This window comes from Chlorocebus sabaeus, chromosome 15 (genome assembly GCF_047675955.1).
Source record: "Chlorocebus sabaeus isolate Y175 chromosome 15, mChlSab1.0.hap1, whole genome shotgun sequence".
Taxonomy (NCBI): Eukaryota; Metazoa; Chordata; class Mammalia; order Primates; family Cercopithecidae; genus Chlorocebus; species Chlorocebus sabaeus.
The window spans coordinates 60987766-61009686 of NC_132918.1; the positions used below are offsets into that span (position 1 = coordinate 60987766).

Here is a 21921-nt window from a genome sequence, read left to right on the forward strand (position 1 = left end):
TTACTTGTAACATTCTGTTATACACATGGTACTTCCTCTCGGTTTCTTCACAGTATTTTTGTTTAAGAGACGGTATCTCATCACGCTGCCCAGGCTGGAGTGCAGGCATAATTCCACTAATGATCAGCACAGGAGTTGTGACCTGCTGTTTCTAACCTGAGCGGGTTCACCCCTCCCGGAGCAGTGTGGCATCCCGCTTCTGGAAGGACACTGTAGTGATGCCAAACTTGGTGTGGATATCCCATCACCATAGTGCACTATAGCCCAGAACGTCTAGATTCAAGTGATCCTCCGGCCTCAGTCTCCTGAGTAACCGGGACTACAGGCACACACCAGTGCACCAGGGTCTTCACAGTATTTCTAAGAAATTATTCTGTAACTACATAAAATGCATGCACACTGTTTTCTTTTCTTTTTTTTCTCTTAGAGATGAGGTCTTGCTATGTTGCCCAGGCTGGTCTCATATTCCTGGCCTCAACTGATCCCAACTCACCCTCCCAAAGTGCTAGGATTACAGGCATGAGCCACTGTGCACACCCCACTTTCTTTTCTATGGCTGCATAATATCCCTTTCTTTGGAAGAACCATAATTTGTTCGCTCTGCCCCCTACTGATGTGCATTTGGATGATTTGCAAAATTTGCTGATGCAAACAATGCAACTAAATAACCTTCCACATGCATCTTTGTGTATGCTGGTAAGACTATCCATTACATGAATTCTTAGAAATAAAAATACTGGGTCAAAAACTATGGGCACTTGTAATTTTTATACATACTGCCTAATTCATCTCCAGAAAGCCCCTGTCAATTCACATCCCCTCCTAGAAGCAGTGGATGAGAGCGCCTGTTTCCACACACCTTCACCAACAGTCTGATGTTCGACCTTTTGAATTTTGCCTACTTGATAGGTGAAAAGTGGGTCTCACTCTGTTGCCCAGGCTGGACTACAGTGGTGCATTCACGGTTCACTGCAGCCTTGACCTCCCAAGCTTAAGCAGCCCTCCCACCTCAGCCTCCCAAGAAGCTGGGACTACAGGTGTGTGCCACCACGCCCAGCTAATTTTTCATATGTCTTAGTAAGATGGGGTTTTGCCATGTTGGCCAGCTGGTCTCAAACACTTGGGCTCAAGTGATGTGCTAGCCTCAGCCTCCCAACGTGCTGGGATTACAGACATGAGCCACTGCACCCAGCCTTCAGCGTGGTTTTAATTTTCATTTCTCATATAGTGAATGAGACTGAGAATATGTTCAAACATTTTGAAGCCATTTATACTCTTTCCATTTTTTTCATTGGGTTGTCAATTTTTCTCTTACATTATTTTTCTTACACATAGGAAAGAAACACTTTATTACATGACTTGCAAATATTTTTCCTAGTTTTTTTGGCCTTTTGAGTTTGTTTTTGCCACACATAATTTTTTTATGTAGCAGAATTTAATGTATAATTATTTTCTTTTATGGTTTCTGGGTTTTTCCACACACCAAAGTTACTCAAAAAAACTCCCAAGGTTTATTCTAGTAATTTTATAGTTTCATATTTTATATTTAAATCTTAATTCATTTGTAACTTATTCTGGTGTTTTCCTGTGGCCTAAAGCAGAAGACAAAAACAGTCTTTAAACTACCGTAGGTAGCCTGCCAACACCAGCTGTCACAACTCTCGGCAACACGTATTGAGCACTCACTACGTGCTAAGCATCGGCCTACAACAGCCCGAATGTGGCCTTCATTTGAAACATTACTTATCTGAGATAAGTAAACTGAAGCTCAAAGAAGTAGAGTCTGACCTGAACACAGGTGGGTTGTCTCCTTGTCTTGATTGCTTTGCTCTCACACAAACTCCAACCACTTGTATAACAAGCATATGGTAGGCGGTACAATAAATACTGGTCATCTGATTGAGGGGAAATATCTCAAATGCTATGTATCCTAAGTAATGGTCGTAATGAATGTAGAGACTGAAAGCCAGGTTTGACGAATGAATAATTCATCAAATTGTCCATCAGATAATTCCACAAAGCCCCCATCAATTCACACCCCTCCTAGGAGCAATGGATGAGAGTGTCTGTTTCCATACACCTTCACCAACAGTCTGATGTTGCACCTTTTGAATTTTGCCCATCCGATAGATGAAAAATGGGTAAATTTTGAGTCTCATTCATTACATAAGAATTAAATTATGTATTATAAATTGTATATAATTTTCATTATATGAAAATTAAAACCACACTGCAGGCCAGGTGTAGTGGTTCACGCCTGTAATCCCAACACTTGGGGAGACTGAGGCAGGCAGATCGCTTGAGCTCAGGAGTTCAAGACCAGCCTGGGCAACATGGCGAGACCCTGTCTTTACTAAAAATTTAAAAATTACATACATAATAACTATAAGAAGAAGGAGGATCTTAATTCAAATGGATTTTATTATTTTAACTAGGAAAAAAACATTGAGCAAAATGCAAAGCAGCAGCGGATGGGTATATGGCCAGAAAGTTGGGCATCTATGTTAAATTTGCCACAGTTTGCTGGCATTCCACTTGAAAATCTCATATTTAATCATTTTCCTCTGATTGCCCAGGAGGACTTGCACTAGGCAGGCCTGCTGACTTAATGGCCATTGTCACCTCAAAGGAAGCATACAAGACAGATGCCATGTGGACAGAGGGCCTGCTCTGATGCAGATGAATTGGATACAGTAAGTGGCTTGTCTTCTTGCTAGGTTTTGCATAGAGTTGCACAGTTTCCAAAAAGTGGACACTCTCAGGATTGCAGTGCCTTGTGGGGTTTACTCGTAAGATCACCCCGTCTTAGAAGGGGAGACGCTTTCTCCCTCACAGCCACAGGAAGAGCTCCTGCCTGTAAACTCTGCCGGTTAGTAGGCCTTTCTGCTGAGAACTCAGAATGGCTAAGGTGTTGTTCTCAGGTGTGAGCATACCATGTCCTGCAAGTCAAATGTTGCCCCTCAAAGTACAATAGTAATAATTCCTGACTACATACTCTGACCTGGGCCCGGAGCTGGGCCCTTCCCAGGCTCTCTCCTTGGATCCTCCCAATAATGTTATGGGTTGTATATTCCCCTTTTCCAGGTGAGGAAAACTGATTCTATGACATCCAAGGTCCTGTGGAGCTGAGATTCTGAACCCAGACCTCCGGTTCCATAGCCTGTGCACTGGGATGTCCCCAACTCAGCCTCAGGCTTTAGATGGAGACTCTCGATTCTGAAACTGGACTCTTCAGCATCGATTAAGAGCAGATGGGGCCGGGTGCGGTGGCTCACGCCTGTAATCTCAGCACTTTGGGAGTCCAAGGTGGGCAGATCACGAGGTCAGGAGATCAAGACCATCCTGGCTAACACGGTGAAACCCCGTCTCTACTAAAAATACAAAAAAAAATTAGCCGGGTGTGGTGGTGGCGCCTGTAGTCCCAGCTACTCAGGAGGCTGAGGCAGGAGAATGGCGTGAACCCAGGAGGCGGAGCTTGCAGTGAACCCGGGAGGCGGAGCTTGCGGTGAGCCGAGATCACGCCACTGCACTCCAGCCTGGGCGAAAGAGCGAGACTCTGTCTAAAAAAAAAAAAAAAAAAAAAAAAAAGGCAGATGGGATGATAGTGGAATGAAGCATCCCAGGAGGAGGCAAGTGGCTGAATTCCAGTTTCTCTCCACCATTTGGAATAATGGTTGCAACCAGTAATTGAGAGCAAACTGCATGTCAGGTGCAGTGCAAAGCTCTATATGTATTAGTTCATTTTATCCCCATCACAATCTAAAATGGAGACTCTTATTATCTCCATTTTACAGATGTTTAAACTGAAATATTAAGAAATTAAACCGTGGCTGGGCACAGTGGCTCCTGCCTATAATCCCAGCACTTTGGGAAGCCAAGGCAGGTGGATCACTTGAGCCCAGGAGTTCAACATGAGCCTGGGCAACATGGCAAAACCCTGTCCCTACAAAAAATACAAAAATTGGCTGGGCATGGTGGCATGTGCCTGTAATCCCAGTTACTGGATGAAGCACTGAGGTGGGAGGATCCCTTGAACCCAGAAGGTGGAGACTGCAGTGAGCCGTGATTGCCACAGCACTCCAGCCTGGTGACAGAGTGAGACAAGGAGGGAAGGGAACAGGAGGGGAGGGAACAGGAGAGGAAGAGAAGGGAGGGGAGGGGAGGGGAGGGGAATGGAGCAGAGGGGAGGGGAACGGAGGGGAGAAAGAGAGCAAGAGTGAGAGGAAGGAAGGGAGGAAGGAAGGGAGGGAGGGAGGGAGGGAGGGAGGGAGGAAGGAAGGAAGGAAGGAGACCAAAACAAAGATCACATGGCCAAGATCTCTTAGCTAATGGGTTACAGAGACTCACTGAAGTCCAGAGCCGTGTAAATGGGAACTCCAGGCCTTTTACTCTCACATCATGGGTTCCCAGTGACAATGCTTAGAAGAGAAACACACGCCAAGACCCCTTCTTTGTGTGGGTGCTAATTCTGTAAATTTGCAAACAGCATGTTAGCCACAAACTCAGGGAAAGTCTAAGTCTAAAATGATATTTAAAGTCTGGTCCCCCCCCCTAATTTTACAGATGAGGAAACTGGGTCCTATAGGAGAGCAAATGACTTGTCCAACACTACAGATGTGTCCTAATTTTACCTGAACTCCTAAGGACTGTGCTGCAAGTCTGTCTAAAAACACAAGTAAACAGGCAAATGACCAACCCTCTGCCTACATGTCTCCATATGACTTTCTACTGAACATGAACAAAATCATCTTGGCAGTCATGCCCAGGGCAGCCAGCTTCTAAGCCTGTCCAGTCAATGCACTCTTATTCTCAGGACTCCACAGCAGAGAGAAGTAAGGGCCAGAGCAGCGGACTCAGACAATGGAAGAAAAGAAAAGAAAGGCAAATAAACCATTTCCCTCAGATACTCTGGGGAGAGCATTTCTGGGGCCCAAATTGTTCCTAAAGTCACCTCGGTCCTTCAATCCTCACTTTCTACTGGCAGACAGGAAGAGTGAGGGGACAAACCACCCAACCAACGCTGCTCCTGCGGGGCCCTGCTGCTCTCTAGAGACAGGGGACACCTGTGTTTTCCACCATGATGGTTCCCTACCATGACCTTGTTCCACGCAGCTCTCAAGAAGATGGACAGAAGGAAAACAGATTGTTTCCTCACCTGGAGACTCCCTAAGTCCTGGACACTGTGCTCAATGATTGAGAATTTCATTTCTAGATGACCACAGAGAATCTGGAAACATTCTGGGGGCCACTCCATGAGGTCCATCCCAGTAAGGATGGTCTCAGAAGCCAGGTTGGCCCTGTTGGACACAATGGGCAGTCTAATTTCAACTCTCCATGATCATAACCCACCCGACAGGCCCCTCATGCAGGGGACAAGTCCAAACACTGGAACAAACCCAGAATCCTAGTGAAGTAAGAAAAGCAGGTGGGCAGGAAGGTCTCTCCAAGTAGGATGGCTAAGGTTGCCCCATTCCTTGTCCTCCTGGGTCCCCAAGAAGCCCCATGCCAGGCCCGAAACCCCTGAAAGTCCTCTGTGGAGCACCATCCTAGGAGAGAACTCCCAGCAGCAGCAGGAACGCTCCTGGTGCCTTCTCCAAACCTCTCAAAGACACCCATAGGAAGAGGAGAGTGGTACAGAAGGATGAGTGAGGAAAGTGCGGGATGCCTGGGAGGGAGGAACCTGCCCGACTCACACTGATGCTTCCTTCTTTTCTTTCCTCTCTTTTTTCATTTGCAACCCCCAGCTGGTTGATGGTGCAAAGCCTGTAGCAGCCACGAGGCCTCTCCTTCAGCTGTCGCCAGCTCCCAAACACGCGCCCCATGCCTGTGTTTATGCTGGTTGCCATGAGAGATAAGTGCGGGCTTGAATGGAGCTAAATGCCCCTGGGCTGGGAGATGGAAGAGGGCCAGGTGTATTTTTAAAGCATCTGGGAAAGCCGGTCACCACGAGAAGAGCCTCCTTCTCTGGGCAACGTGTTCCTTCTTTAGGGGCTGGTTTACAAATGCAAAGTGGGTGGAAGCTGAGTCTCTTCTTTTTGCCGTAACTCACTGGATATTTTAAGCAAAAAGTTCTTTGGGTTGTATTTTGGATTTCTGCCTTTTGACACAGTTAATTATAGAAAAAGATCATGATCTCTTGCCATGTGTAGACACACCATGAGGTTCTGGAAAGAATGACAGAAAACATGTATATATCGCACATTGTATGCCAGGCACTATTGAAAGTACTTTATGTTCCCAATTAGACCACTTAATCCTTACAACTTCTCTGGGAGTTAAATCCTACTTTTAGAGCCATTACATAGACGAGGAAGCTGAGGCACCCACGGGGTAATTTGCCAAGGTCACAAAGCTAAGGGAACACAGGATTTGAACTCCCGCAGTGTGGCACCAGAGGCCCTACTCCTAACCACTCTGCGATTCTGCCTTTGTCACGGTTTGGGGTCTGAAGTCCTGATGTGGAACGTTGACCCAGGCACTGTGTGACTGACTGCACCTCTACGAATGTTCCTTTCCTCCTTGGTAAAATAGGGGTACTAATGGCTACCTTGTGACACTGTTGTGAAGATTAAAAATAGTATGTGTCAATAGTCTGGCAACCAGAAAGCACTCAATGAAAGGTAACTTTAGTGTTTTTAGTGGTGGTTCCATGGCCCGCTGGATCCCAACTTCCGCATCCCGGCAGGGAAGGGCTGCTGAGCTGTAACTGTTACTGTCCAGAGGGGTGATGGAGGCAAGGAACTGTGTAAGGGCCAGCAGGATACAGTTGGTCTCTCACACTGTGTACAGCAGAGGACACTTCCCTGTCTGTATTCATTAGTCCCACCCATTCGTTGATCCTGCTCATGCTTTCAGCTTCCCATCACAGGGTCTTCTGTCTATGCCAGAGCGCTTCTCCAACCATGGGAAGTTGTTTGGGGTAAGCAGGAAGAATAGAGTGGTGAAAATCCCCAGGAGTTGATGGATAAATATCCCAGTCTCCCTAAGGCTTGTCTCCCTAAGGCCCCCAGTAGAATTGAGCTCCAGTTGCTCATAGCAGTAATCTGTTCCCGAACACACTCCATACTGACTGCCTTCTCTTCCCTGTCTCACTTCGCCACTGCCCCTCTAGGATCACCTCCCAAATAAACTACTTGCACTCAAATCCTTGTCTCAGGCTCTGCGTCTGAGAAGGAACCCAAATGAAGACAGTACACATCCCTGTGTCTTTGATTCTGATGTCACTTTAACAAAACACTCATGGATCTGTTTACCTAGTGGAAAAACTAGGTAACCTGTGGCGGCCCCCACAGATATCCAGATCCTGATCCCTGGAACCTGTAACTGTTACCTTATATGGAAAATGAGACATTGTAGATGTGATTAAATTAAGAAGTTTAAAATGAGGGGCTTATCCTGGATTACTTGGGTGGACCCTAAATACAACCACAAGGGTCATTATAAGAGACAGGCAGAGTACATTTGACACAGAATGAGGTAAAGTGACCACTGAAGCGAGATGCTATGCTGCTTGCTTTCAAGGTGGAGAAAGGGGCCAGGAACCAAAGAATGAAAGAAATGCAGTTCTAGAGCTGGACAAGGCAGGAAACGGATGCTTCTCAAGAACCTTCTGAGGGAGATTGGCCTTGCCAACACCTTGATTTCTGCCCAATGAAATGGATTTCAGACTTCTGACCTCCAGAATCATAAGATAATAGATGTGTGCTGTTTTAAGCCACTAAGTTTGTGATGATTTATTACAGTAGCCATAGGAAACTAACATACGAACTCAGAAGTGAGCTAGAGCAGAGGCTTTTACACTGTGGTCCACCAACCAGCAGCATCACACTCTTGGGCCTCACACTAGAACTACTAAATTAGAAATTCCTAGGTGTGTCTCAGTGGTCTGCTGTTTAACAAGCCCTCCAGGTGATTTCCTTGCCGGCCGTAGTTCAGTGATTAGCCCTGGCCAGAGATTAGAATCACCTGGAAGACTTTAAGCATTCTCGATGCCTGATTCAACATCCCAGAGATTCTGATTTAATTCGTCTGCTCAGCTTAAACTCTGGACTTTCATAATGCAACCTGGGTGCATATTCTTTTGTCTAACCAGGGCTGGGAACCAATGCTGTAGTTTGAGACTCTCTGATCTAGAACACTGACTTTCAAACTGAGCTGTGCAGAGCTTCGGGATTCTAGACAGATGCTGAAGAATGGGAAGGCAGAGGCCAAGCCATTTAGGCTCCTGGTCCCAGAGACCAGAGTCACATGCCCAGAGGGAGCCAGAGAGGTAGATGTAGTAAGGGAGGTGGATGGGGGTTAAAAGCAGACTTAGCGAGCTGCAGAATCTCCATTCCAGTGATGGCCAGAATGTGCGTCCAGCAGTTTGTCCTGCTTTTCAAGATGTTTGCTTCTTTATTTTATTTTATTTTTTTGCTAAATAGATATCAGAAATACTTTTTTTTTTTTTTTTTTTTTTTTTTTTTTTTTTTTTTTTGAGACGGAGCCTATATCTGTCACCCAGGCCTGAGTGCAGTGGTGCGATCTCGACTTACTGCAAGCTCCGCCTACCGGGTTCACTCCATTCTCCTGCCGAGTAGCTGGGACTACAGGCGCCCGCCACAACGCCCGGCTAATTTTTTGTGTTTTTGGTAGAGACAGGGTTTCACCGAGTTAGCCAGGATGGTCTCAATCTCCTGATCTCGTGATCCGCCCGCCTCGGCCTCCCAAAGTGCTGGGATTACAGGCGTGAGCCACTGCGCCCGGCCCAGAAATACTTTTTTAAAAAAATGTTAAAGCATTCAATTTTTAAATGTTAGCCACTAAGGCAATTTTTAGAAATCACCAACTCCCGCCTTTTGTACTCTAAGGGCTAAGCATAAAGGCTGGATTTAGTCTTTGGGTAGCTGGTTCACGAACTCCATCTCGCCCCACGTGTCTTTCATTCATCTCTTAGGACTGGATAAGTTATTCTCAGAGAGACAACAGAAACTCCATGTGGGTGGGATATTTTGTCTGCTTGCTCACTGCTGCATCCCCAGGCATATAGCTGGCACTCATGAAATGTTTGTTGAATTAATAAATCCTCAGAGCAATTCTGTGAGACAGAGACTACTGTATCCACTCTTTGGATGAGAAACTTGGGGCTCACTGCATGAAGTGAGCTCTCTACCATCACACAGTTCATAACCAAGGGAGGCACAATTTGCACCCAGGACCCCTCACAGCACGGGCTACTGTGAAGAGCAAGACAACTGTAGTTGTGAAAGTGCTTTGTAAAACAAGAGGCTTGTGGGATCATTGGTGCCAGTCCATAGGAGAAATACAAGTGGTACTTATGACTGAATTGCATTTAAAGAAGATGGGGGCCGGGTGCGGTGGCTCATGCCTGTAATCCCAGCACTTTGGGAGGCCGAGGCAGGCAGATCACGAGGTCAGGAGTTGGAGATAAGCCTGGCCAACAAGGTGAAACCCTGTCTCTACTAAAAATACAAATTAACTGGGTGTGGTGGCAGGTGCCTGTAATCCCAGCTACTCAGGAGACTGAGGCAGGAGAATTGTTTAAACCCAGGAGGCGGAGGTTGCAGTAAACTGAGATCGCGCCCTGCACTCCAGCCTGGGCGACAGGGCGAGACTCCGTCTCAAAAAAAATCAAAATCAAAAATAAAATAAAATAAAGAAAATGGGACATGAGGTTATTTGGTGTCTCATCAAAGCCAGAGCGGCTCTCTGTTCACTCTGAAGCTGTGTTGTTTTTGTATGGATGTGGCAGTGGTGGCTGTGGATCTGAAAAACGAGGTGTAAGTGTGGCAAATGGTAAGGTGGGGGGTTGGCCCAACTTATCAGAAGGGAAGTCTCCCTCTCTCACACCCACCTCTCTCTGTGTCTGAATGGAACATGAGCCCACTGCTGCATGCAGAGGCTTGGGATGGGGTTGGCAGGAAGCCTGGGACCCCTTAGAGAGTTCTTTAATTTAAGAACCCTCTCTGATTTTATTATCCATAGGAAATATGGGGTGGTAAATCAGAGGAGATGGCTGGCAAGTGCATTACGGAGCATTAAACAATAGCTGATCAGCATCAGACACAAATAAATGGTCCATAATCTAGTGCCAAGAACATGGATAGTTCCCAAGTGGCGGCCTGGCTGGCTTCCAGGCAGGGGAGCAGGAGGCTGGACATCAGGCCCTATAGGCCACAAAATGCCTGCTCTGGGTTACGTCCCAGCAGGCAACAGGAGAAGATTATAGTACCCAGACAGAAATCACATCCTTCCATCTGATCTCACTCTACAGGACTGGATTTGGGTGTTCTTACCATCTGGTTTCTGACACCCAGACCCAAACATCACCTGGAGTGTCCTGCCTTCCTGGAAAATCCTGTATTCGATGAGGGAAGCCACATGTGTCTGCAGGGGCCTCCATGGGTCGGCTCACCATGCCTAAAGAGAAGGCTTGGGAAGTGGATTCCCCTGGCTCCCCACCCCCAAACACCCTGGCTGACACCATTTCATTAGAGTATTGTTTAGCTTAGATCCTTAACCTCCATTAAAATGCAAGAACCACCAAAGGAGAGATAAATCAGTATCCTGGCAAGTCATGCACACTTTAATATAAAGCAATATTCAATCTTTTGCTAGAGCTTTGGGCATTGATATCCTGAGGAAAAGGTAGGAAGGAATGGAAAATAAAGAATCCAGGCCAGGCATGGTGGCTGTAGTCCCAGCACTTTGGGAGGCCAAGGCCAGCGGATCACTTGAGGTCAGGAGTTCGAGACCAGCCTGGCCAACATGGCAAAACCCCGTCTCTACTAAAAATACAAAAATTTGCTGGGCTTGGTGGCACATACCTGTACTCCTAGCTACTCAGGAGGCAGAGGTATGACAATCGCTTGAACCTGGAAGGTGGAGGGTTGCAGTGAGCCAAGATCGCGCCACTGTACTCCAGCCTGGGCAACAGAGTGAGACTTGGTCTCAAAAAAACAAACAAAAAAGAATCCAAAGGATAGGAGGGTAGCCTAAAGGACTTTAAAAGCCAATATCACTATTTATCCAAAACCATAAGCAGATTTGTTCCGTATTGATGAAAGCCCTGAACCTAGAGTAAAGAAGCAGATTCCAGTCTCCAGCTCTCCCACATACCAGCTGCATGACCCTGGGCAAGTCACTCAACCTTTCTGAGCTGCCATTTCCTCATCTGAAAGGGGAAGTGGTGCTGCCCCCATTCAGGAGTGCTGTGAGAATTATACAAATTAAACTGTGTGAAAGGCCTGCCCTCCTGTAAATACTATTGTCTTTGTGTCTGTGCCTCCACATTCTGGAAATTGTACTACTACTAAGCTACAGCTGTGGGTGGATACTGGAGCCAAGTCAATCCACAAACCCAGAAGTGAGTCCAGCCAGGGCCAGCCAAACCCAGGCTAGATTAGCTGACCCTTAGTTTACCCACAAACACAGGAACTTCAACAATAAATGATTGTTGTTTTAATCTACCAAGTGTCACGGTGGTTTATTACCCACCAATGGTTAAGGCAATACACCAAACGTGGGGCTTTTGGCATTTTTAATAATTGCCATGTCAACAGAAATCACTCTAATATATAAATGACATTTATCTACCTTCTTAAGCAAGATAAAGCAGGCACAATCCAGTCATCATTCATGCTCATCATAATGAAAACCAGTTAATGTGCTGTAGTCAATGATGCCTTCAGAGGTTATAGATAGAGCAGAGTCTCTAGAGTTAGTTCTAGTCTACTATTTTTGGTTTGTTTGTTTGTTCATTTTTTGAAAAGAAGTTTTGCTCTTGTTGCCCAGGCTGGAGTGCAGTGGTGCGATCTCGGCTCACTGTGACCTCTGCCTCCCAGGTTCAAGCAATTCTCCTGCCTCAGCCTCCTGAGTAGCTGGGATTACAGGCATGCGCCACTACGCCCGGCTAAATTTGTATTTTTAGTAGAGATGGGGTTTCTCCATGTTGGTCAGGCTGGTCTCAAACTCCTGACCTCAGATGATCCACCCACCTTGGCCTCCCAAAGTGCTGGGATTACAGGCGTGAGCCACCTCGTCTGACCTACTATTCTTTTTGAAATCTCAGACCCATTTCCTAATTCTCTTATTGTTTTTCTTGTAATCATTCTTATCATCTGTCATTGTGTCTATCTTCAGCAGCAACTCCTCCATCCCCAATTTAATATGCTACATGGAATTCACCACCTTTCAAGTCACGTACTATCTATGTCTATTAGAGTGGTGTCCAAAGTAAGAGTTAATAGGCGTAGAGTAAAGGCCTGAAATAGTTTTGTGTGTATCAAACATTAGGTGCTTTAGCGCTGGCATTTCTATTATCAGTTCTGGCCTCTGATGTTTCTTGCTCCATTCCTGGTTCTCCTCTGGGACCCAGCGGTGGAGGTTGCCAGGTAATGAACCTCAGATCCAGATAGCTGGTGCTGTGCATGGCGCTGCTGGAATAGTCTTTCCTGAAGACAGTGAAGGAGTGGATTATCTATGATGGTAAGTACTGGCCTACAGGCCCGTGACAGCCCTTCCTCCATCGCAACCCCTTTCCGGGGCATTTACCACATGCCACCTGTGTTTCAAAAGCAGGTGATCATGGAATCCCCCAGAGCAGAAGCCACATCCTACTTGTCTCTGTGTCCCCTGAAGCACACACTAGAGTGCCAGGCACACAGTAGGCACTCACTAAGTTATATGCATAGAATGAAAAGATTTTCCTGGTTGCCCTTATTTTCTGTGTATACACAGCCTATCTATAGAAGAATACGAGTCTATAAGCTTCTGAATATAGAATATTTTACATCAAACTGCTGGAAAGTATTTTCAAAGGATTAAAGTTGTCTTTTCAAGGAACAGTTTCCATTCTTTTTAAGCTTGAGTTTATTTCTGAATTGTGCTTTCATAAAGTCATGGTGACTAAATTAGGGGGACAAAGCCAAGTGACCACCAGAGAAAACATATCTTTGTGATACTGAGCTGGTTACCTTAGTGATTCCCCCTAGGTCTATTCCATTGTTTTACCAAATGTCTAATGACCACATTCCCAGCCAGAAGTGTCTGTGGATGTGCACGCTGGTTGTTCTCCATCCCAACCCTCCCCTTGGCTCTCTGCCCTCAGTGTTCCGGTCCCTGATCTCCATGCTCTGCCCTCTGCCTTCAAGTTGGGATGGCCAATGAGAGGCGCTGCCAATAGGTGCTTGGAGGGGAGGAGAGTGAAGATGGTGTATTTCTCCTTCACTTTCTCCCTGCTTTAGGTCCCTCCATGACCAATGCTCCTGCTTGATGGCCTCTCCTCCAAAGCTCCAAATCTCCCTGGGATCCATTTTCCTGTTTTCCCCTCTTGCCCCTTCAAGCACAGGGTGGTAAAGGCGTATTGCAGTCGCTAATTTCTAGGTGCCTCAGCGTTCCTTGTTGGTTCCCTTAACCCCACCCACACCTCTCAAAGTGATCTCTTCATTCAAATCTTTTTATCTGAACCATCTGAGTTGCTTCTTTATTCTGCTGTTGCCCTGATTGGTACAGTCTGCAAAAACCTTACCTAGGAGATAGCTATGCTGTGCCAGGGCGCTCTCCAAGACAAAGAATTCAAAAGAAAACCAGAGGTTCTTTTCTCTCTAGTTTTCTGAACTCCTTAACCACTTTGGTGCTATTTACATTAAGTAATGCAAAATGATGGTAAACCCCAGTTTGTAGATGAGACGCTTTTATTTATTCATTTATCAAATATTTACTGATTACTATGTGCCAGGCACTGTTCTGACCCTGGGAAAACAGTAAAGTACAAGAGAGACACATGCCCTGCCCATATGGTGCTTATAGTGTAAGGCCACTGTCTCTCAGAAGTCAGGGAGCTCATCAGAGGCAGGGTTGGAACCAGAAAACTGAGTTTCCTTAAGTCCTAACCTTCAGCAGATTATCAAAGGAATCTATGACCCAAACATGATTAAGAACCACCAAATTAGGCCAAATTAACTCTCAAGCTTCTCCCTTCAACTGGGGAATAATGACTACTCACTCCTAGAAGAGGCTTGATGCTCTTAACTTGAATTTGCAGGGGTATGTGGGCACACACCCACGGTGACACCACCACGCCACCTTGCCTGCCCACCCTCCTGAATTCTCCGCAAATCCGCCCCCGCCTCCTTCTGTTTCTCACACTTTTATTATTAGCCCCACACCAGTCTCTGAGTCACTCCCTCACGGCCCGCAAACGTTGGCTACACAACTTGCTGATGAGCTGTTTTTATCAATGGACAGCAGTTGGGAGCTGGATTCAGAGATGTGCCCTCTCCGAGAGCCTGGCATTTCTGGCCCTCTCTGTTTTTCCAGCAAAGGCAGTGACGTGAAATTTCTATCTCAGTTGAAGTACTTATGAGACTCATGTTGGAGGGCATAACTAAAACTTCGCTGGGGAGGGTCGGGAGCCACTGAGGTGAATTGAGGGGGGCTGTGAGGGTCTGCCTGCCTCCTTCCAGCCTCCGGAAACATCTGAGTTTCCTCAGAAAGGTTTAAATAGGCCATCCTAGTAATCCAATACTTCCCCTGCTCTGGGCCAGACAGGACAAGGGCAACAGCCTGGTGACCTCAGAAAAGGTTGCAGGCTGGCAGAACAGCCCCTTCCCCAAATCTCCCAGCCTCATACCCGGGAGACACACTCCGCTCCAGACCTGGCTGTCTCTGTGGAACCCCCTCCACTTCTCCTTTCTCTCTCTCACTTTCTCCTGAGAGAAAGCTCGTTTCTCTCAGGACCTGCAGCTGTCGTGTCTGAGGCTGAAGGGAAGTCGCACCCAGGAAGACAGGGCTGAAGAAAGGGAAAACCGAGTCCTGAGGCTGCAACTGCCCCCCGCTGCCCACCCCCGACCCCACTGTCCCCTGCCACCTGCATTTTCCCTTCGAGGGACTATTGTGGCCATGGATGCTGCCTGGTCTGGAAAGAGGTTTGTTTACTCCACAACAGCCCCTGTGAGGCAAGCCCCCTTCGAAGAAGAGGTCAGAGATGTATTTATAGAAACATCTGAGACCCACTTCTCTATCACTTGCACGCCTCTGTCTCTTTGAAGCTCTCCCAAATTCCTGACCAAGATGAAATCATGCAGCAAATGGGGAGAAGTAGGGGAGGCAGAAACCATTTTTCAAAGCGTCTCTGCTTTGAGCAGCCAGGTAGGAGCCGGTTGGAACAAGGACAGAAAGGGCTTCCGAGACAAGCTCGGGTGTCAGGAAGCTGCTGGGGCAGCCGTCTCCCCTCCAACCTCCCTCCACCGGGAGTTGAATGGCAAAAACATCAGGACACATTGCAAAACAATCTTCCTTCCTCCCGCATCCCCTGACAGATGGAAGAGAGGAAAGTTGTGGCCATCGTTTACCTGCTGAGATTGGAAGGACGCTGTTGATGAAAGTCGGCTGAGACATGATAGACAGGAAGAAAAGCTGAAGATAAATTCCCAAAGTCATTGGATTCAGGACAACCATGCTGGCCAGGGTCTGGCGAGTGTCAAGTTAGAAAGGAGGCTGCTGCGGAGCCTTGCTTATCTCTGCTTTTCTCTTCCTCACTGCTGTGTGTGTGTGTGTGTGTGTGTGTGTGTGTGTGTGTGTGTCTTTCCCTCTTTCTCTCTCTCTCTCCCTCCTCCTCACCCCCTCCTTTTGTCTCCCTCCCCCACCTCTCCTGTCCCCCATGCCTTTACCAAGAAAGAATGCCAACCATTTCCCATTAAACCGTCCCCATACTACATAGAGTTATATTTATCTCAAGCACCATATCAAATGCCCACATTAAAATTAAGATGTCAAAATTTTCTTTTTTGGAGACTGAGGTAAGTGGCTAGTGAAGAGGTGATGAGAAGGCAGCCAAGTCTCAGATGTTCACTGGAGGCTGTCCTCAAGGGCAGAGAGGTTCCTAATTGGTTATGCGCCACTATCTACCTGCTTGGAACTGGGCAGAAACAACTCTCCTGATTCAAACCCAATTTCATGAAGAAAAACCCCTCCGCTGTCAGCCTGGGACATTTTTACCCACTGTGTAACAAATATAAAGTTGACGTTTAATTTTTTTCTTTAATCATCCAATAAAAAGGAGGAAGGAAGTAGTTTATATTTTCAAACAGCTTTCTCTGTGAAAAAGTGTTTCTCTCTCCAAAAGCTGCAACCTTTTGATTCAATGCAAGGCAAAATAAAAGAAAACAGTAAAAGGATAGAAAAGTGAATGATTTTTATCAAACTATATTCAGAAAAATAACATCATTAACTTAATCTTTGGCTAGACAAAATTCTTCAAATAAAAATTATCACACTCTTAATACCTTTTATGAGTTGATAAAAGCCTGTTACAGAGATGATTAGATTACTAAACCAAAACAATAATTCACAGAGTTGTTCATTTTGCTTTAATTTACATATTACATGCCTCATAGGAGTTAACTCAGAAACAGTCTGGTAGCTACTGGACGCTGGGGTGGGCATCCTGGCCCCGTGCTCATTGTGGGGAAGGTGGAGTTGGGTCAGGGCATGGTATAAAGCGATACTTTACAGCTGTACCACCACATTTGGGCTTGACTCTCAGTTCTGGGTGGCAGTGGACAAGCTCACCTCCCTAAGCCTCAGTTTTCTTATCCATAAAATGGAGACAATGTTCCCTTTACAGGTTTGTTGGAAAGTTAAGTGAGGTAACGGGATTGAATCCTACACAGATTAGAACTTGCATATAGAGACAGCACAAAGGAGACCCAGGGAGCCATGGTAGCCTGGGTGCAAAGATGGCCTCCAAAAATCCTCCCATCCCGGTATGTGCATGCCACTCTTCCCAGCAAAAAGCAGGGTTAGTTCCCCTCCCTTAAATCTGAGGTGGCTCTGTGACTTACTTTGACCAATAGAATGTGGCTAAAGGAACACTGTGCCATGTCCCGGGCTAGGCCTTAAAAGGCCTGGCAGCTCCTGCTTTTTGCCTTTTCTTGAAAATCAGCTGCCACTTTAAAAAGTCTGGACTATTGAAGAGGTCACATGGAGGGGGAAGCAGGCAGCCTCCAGCTGTTCTGACTATCCCAGATGCAGCATCGACAGGTGAGTGAGGCCATTTTGGAACATCTAGCCCTGTCCTTCAGATGATGCCAGCCACAGGAGTGACCCCAAGTGAGACCCTCTAACGAACTGTCCAACCCAGATTACAGAGTCATGAGTTAAAACGGCTATTGTTTGAAACCAACAAGTTTTAGGATGACTTGTTATGTAGCAATAGCTAACTGACACAGAGTTGATAAGGAAAGCTTTTGAAAACATGAAAAATATACTTGAACTACATTCAAAATTTATAGGACACATTAAAGAGTGGGTACCCCCATTTAGCTGCTCCCAAAATTTTTACCAGAAGAAGTTGTGACTGTTGGCCAAACCCAATCAGGACATTCTCAGGCTCACTCTTGTTAACTCTTGGAGCCCCAGCAGTCAGCTTCTGGTGGCTTGGAGAAGGTACAGTCTACCTGGGAGGAAGGTATCTCTTGAGTGACTTGGTGTCAGAATATGAACTTTCACTATCTAGCTCAGATTCCTCCTCTGCAAAGCCAGTATGACTTCCTCCTTCTCTCAGCACAAAGAGTTCACCACTGACCATATTCTTGGAATGAATTCTGTCAATATGTCCTACCAGTGACACCTGCTGCTGTTGTTTTTGAACACCACCTTGTGTTGCTATTTAGCTGGCATTAACATCCCTTAAGATAGGGGACTATCCCACAGCTCTGTGTACTCTTAAGGCCCCCAGGACAGTCCTTGTCACCTAACAGATCCTCAACAATGTCAGTTACTTTGATCAAATCACACCACTGGAGAGAATGAAAAGAGAAGAATGTACAAAAGTAGCATCACTTTACGCTCCAGCTTCCTGCACAACTTGCATTTCCCCAGCACCCCTTGGAGCCTCTGCACGTACAGCTGGCTGACCTGGGCCTGGTACAATGGAGGGCTTTGGTGAGTACGGCGAGAGTGTGGGAGGGACGATGGACGGCCACCCTGAGTTAGGACCCGCAGACAGAGAGGCTAAATTTATAATTCAAATCACTGGAGAATGAGTCACTGCTGATCTAAAGTTACTACAGGAGCCTCTATCCTTTGGGAAGGCCCCATCACAGAGTTTTATTTATAAGGCCCCAATACTTATTAAGCAATTTTTAGTAAATTTCCATTTCCTCAGGTATCTTACATTTTATGAGCCTATTTCTTATAAGATTACCCTAACTGACCAAGACAGAAATTATCATCTTTCTTCAAATCCTCCTGGAAGGGCTCTGATGCTTCCAGAATCTAATAACATAGACTATTAGATTTGTCCAAAAGGAAACTACTTGAGATTTGAGAAAAGCTCACACCAAATAAGCCATTCAAAGTCAGAGTCTTCCCTCTCAGACCTTGTAGGCAGACCTGGTGTATACTGGAAAACAATCTGTTGGCTCCATCAAACTTAAAATGCACATGCTATCTGACCCAGAAGTTCTCAGAGATACTCATTCAACTGCACAGTGGTTTAGGTGCGAGGATGTGCATTGTTGCCTCAAGTTGGAAACAGCCTAACTGTCCATTAATAAAACACTGGTGGAATAAATCACGGGACATCCATTCAAAATGTTACGCAGTGACTAGAAAGAATAAGGAAGTCTTTGCAACAAATGGTGCTGGGAAAATCTGACTCCCATATGCAAAATAAACGAATAAAAGCAAAGCTTAACCCTTACCTTGCCCCATGCATAAAAATTATTTTAAAATAGACCATAGACCTAATTGTAAATGCTAAAATATTAAACTTCTGGTAGAAAACAGGAGAAAATCTTAATGACCCTGGGTTAGGCAGAGATTTCTTAAATAAGATGCAGATACAAATCTTAAATTTAAAAAGGTTAAATTGGTCTTTAAAAAAACTTTAATGCTTCTGTGCTTCAAAATATAACACTAAATTAGAAAACCAAGCCAAAAACTAGGACATAATATTTGCCAAACACATACATGATAAATGATTTGTAGCTAGAATATATTAAAACTTTCACAGCTCAATAATAATAAGATAAAAAACTCAATTAAAAGAAATGGCAGGCCAGACATGGCTCACACCTATAATCTCAGCACCTTGGGAAGCCAAGGTGGGTAGATCACTTGAGGTCAGGAGTTTGAGACCAGCCTGGCCAACATGGTGAAACCCCATCTCAACACAAAATACAAAAATTAGCTGGGTATGGTGGCACACACCAGTAATCCTAGGTACTCAGGAGGCCGAGGCACAAGAATCACTTGAACGTGGGAAGCAGAGGTTGCAGTGAGCTGGGATCCCACCACAGCCCTCCACCCTGGGTGACAGAGCAAGACTCTGTTTCAAAAAAAAAAAAAATGAAATGAAATAAAGAAATGGACACAGTCTGGACAACATGGCAAAACCCCGTATCTATGGGGAAAAAAAAAAAAAAAAACTAGCTGGGTGTGGTGGTGCACGCCTGTAGTCCTAGCTACCTGGGAGGCTGAAGATGAGGGATCACCTGAGCCCAGGAGGTCAAGGCTGCAGTGAGCCATTACTGTGCCACTCCAGCCTGGGCAACAGAGTGAGACCCTGTCTCAAAAAAGGGAGGGAAGGAAGGAAGGAAGAAAGGAAGGAAGGAAAGAGAAAGATGCAAATATATATTTCACCAAAGAAGATACATTAATGACAAACATTTGTAAAGATTCCCAACATCTTTAGTCATTAGGGAAATGCAAATTAAGACCACAGTGAGATACAACTACACATCTACTAGAATAGCTAAAATTTAAAAGACTGACAATACCAAGTGTTGGTGAGGATATGGAGCAACTGGAATTCTCAGACATTGCTAGTGGGAACACAAAATGGTGTAACCACTTTGGAAAAAAAAGTCAGTTTCTTAAAAAGTCAAATATATACTTATTATACATCCAACAATTCTAGTCTTCAGTATTTATCCAAGAGAAATGAAACACATGTCCACAGAAAGACTGTACATGAAAGTTCATAACCACTTCATTTGTAATAGCTAAAACTAGAAACAACCCAAAATGGCCATCAACCAGTGAATGGATAAACAAACTGCATGTGTACAAACAATGCAAAACTACTCAGCAATAAAATGGAATAAACTAAGTAACATGGAAGAATCTCAAGTGCAATATGCTAAGTGAAGGATGCCAGACACAACAGGCTACATACTGTATAATTCCATTAGTAGGACATTCTGGAAAAGGCAAAACTATGGAGCTGGAGAACAGATCCACGGTGCCAAGGGTTAGAGTTGTGAGAAGAGAAGGGGGCCCAAGAGAACTAGCGGTGATGAAAATATTCTTTATGTTGATTAGAGTGGTTGTATATTTTGTCAAAATTCATCAAACCATACTCTCAAAAAGGGTGAGTTTTATTATATATACATTTTCCATCAGTAAATCTGACTTTAAAAAATAAGAAAAATGTCACATGTGTGCACTGAAATGGAAGACTGTCAGTGGAACATTGTCGAGTGAAATAGGAAAGTGGCAGTATATCTGACCAAATTTCTGAACCAACAAGCAAATCTGTTTATCAGTTTTTATATGTGCATAGAGAAAGATCTAAAATGATGTACATCCCACAGTATATGGGATGAGGGAAGATAAAAGGAGAATTCCCTTTTCAAGCTTATACATATTTGTATTAAAATTTTTACAATGAGCTTTATTTAATTTGTAATTGAAAAACAAAATTCTATTTTTACAAAATCAAGTTATGGCAGCCTTAGGAGTAAAAAAAAACAGCAGAAAGGAAAAAGGCGCCAATCCTGCATGCCCGAGGTCCAACAAGTCTTTCGCAGACGTGTTGTGAAGAGCAGACAGAGTTATTGATTGGTCCTGGCAGAGGAACAGAGCTCTGAGCCTGGTCTCTCTGGCCCAGAATGGATGACACTTCAGTTAATGCAGAGGTCATAGCCAGGCAAGCCTGGGCAACTGAGAAGCCCCAGGAAAGCCCCTCCTCACAGCTCACTGTTCCCTGGCAACTCGGGCTTAAATCAAAGCCAGAACTGATGGGGCCTGGAAATGCAAAGCATAGCTTCGTCAGAGGGCCAGAAGAGCTAACGAGTCTGATAAGACCCATCAGACTTATCCAGGCATTTCGCCCATAGTTACATCTCCAGGGCCAGGATCTTGGTTTTCCTCACTTTCAGGGCAGAGATGGTAGGCTGGCCTTGAGCCATCTGGAGTGCAATCACAACACTAGCGACAGTAATCTTATCCAATACAGTGTTTTTCATACCATGCTGGGAGGTGTGCTCATTCTGAGATGTGCGGTTTTTGAAAAGCAGAGGAGTTCATGGACATTAGGAAACCCTGCCTGTTTTATGTCACTGTTGGAAACTGACAACATATATTGGCATATCAAAAACACTGAGAAGTCCTGCAGTAAAGAAATGCATTGACTTTGCTTTTCCCCCAACATACTTGACCCTCAAACCCATTTTTATTTAACTCTTATTATTTAGCTCCCCACTTTTATCTACATGTTGTACACTAAACACGTTACGGGTATGATAAATACTTTTTATATAGGGCTTTATTTTGTATAAAATCTTTACCTTTTTTTTCATTTGATACTCATAAGTGAGGCAGCAAGAGTAGAATTATAATTCCCATTTTACAAATGAGAAAACTGAGGCTTATGTGAAGTTCTGGAGACGGCAGCAGAGGTTCAGGTCATTGGCTGGCTGGAACAATGACTAGCAAGACTAGATATGAGCCATGCAGGCTGCTGAATGACACATCGAATCAGATGTCACCAGTGCTCTAGCCTTTAGGCCTAGACATGTTCTCCATGGAGCACCAATCAACCTTGTCTTTACCTGAAACCAGACTCAGAAAGGCTGTGAGTCCAAGAATCACTCAACTCTGAGGATGCAAAACCACATTCTTGGTAGGGAGATA

General features: G+C 45.2%; 1 protein-coding gene across 4 annotated transcripts in view; it reads right to left on the reverse strand.

Annotated features, from left to right (window-relative positions):
- Positions 1-16161, reverse strand: part of COLQ (collagen like tail subunit of asymmetric acetylcholinesterase) — a 70434-nt gene extending 54273 nt beyond the window's left edge. Inside the window, exon 1 of one of the 4 annotated variants that reach the window (XR_012095595.1) lies at positions 15354-16161. Coding sequence is in view for 3 of the 4 variants with exons in the window: in XM_073023622.1 (XP_072879723.1) it covers positions 15354-15459 (106 nt within the window). In the remaining variant the exon portion in view is untranslated. The remainder of the gene's footprint in view (positions 1-15353) is intronic. The other 3 variants (XM_073023622.1, XM_008009198.3, XM_073023623.1) reach the window with 3 other exon arrangements.
- Positions 16162-21921: the final 5760 nt, after the last annotated feature.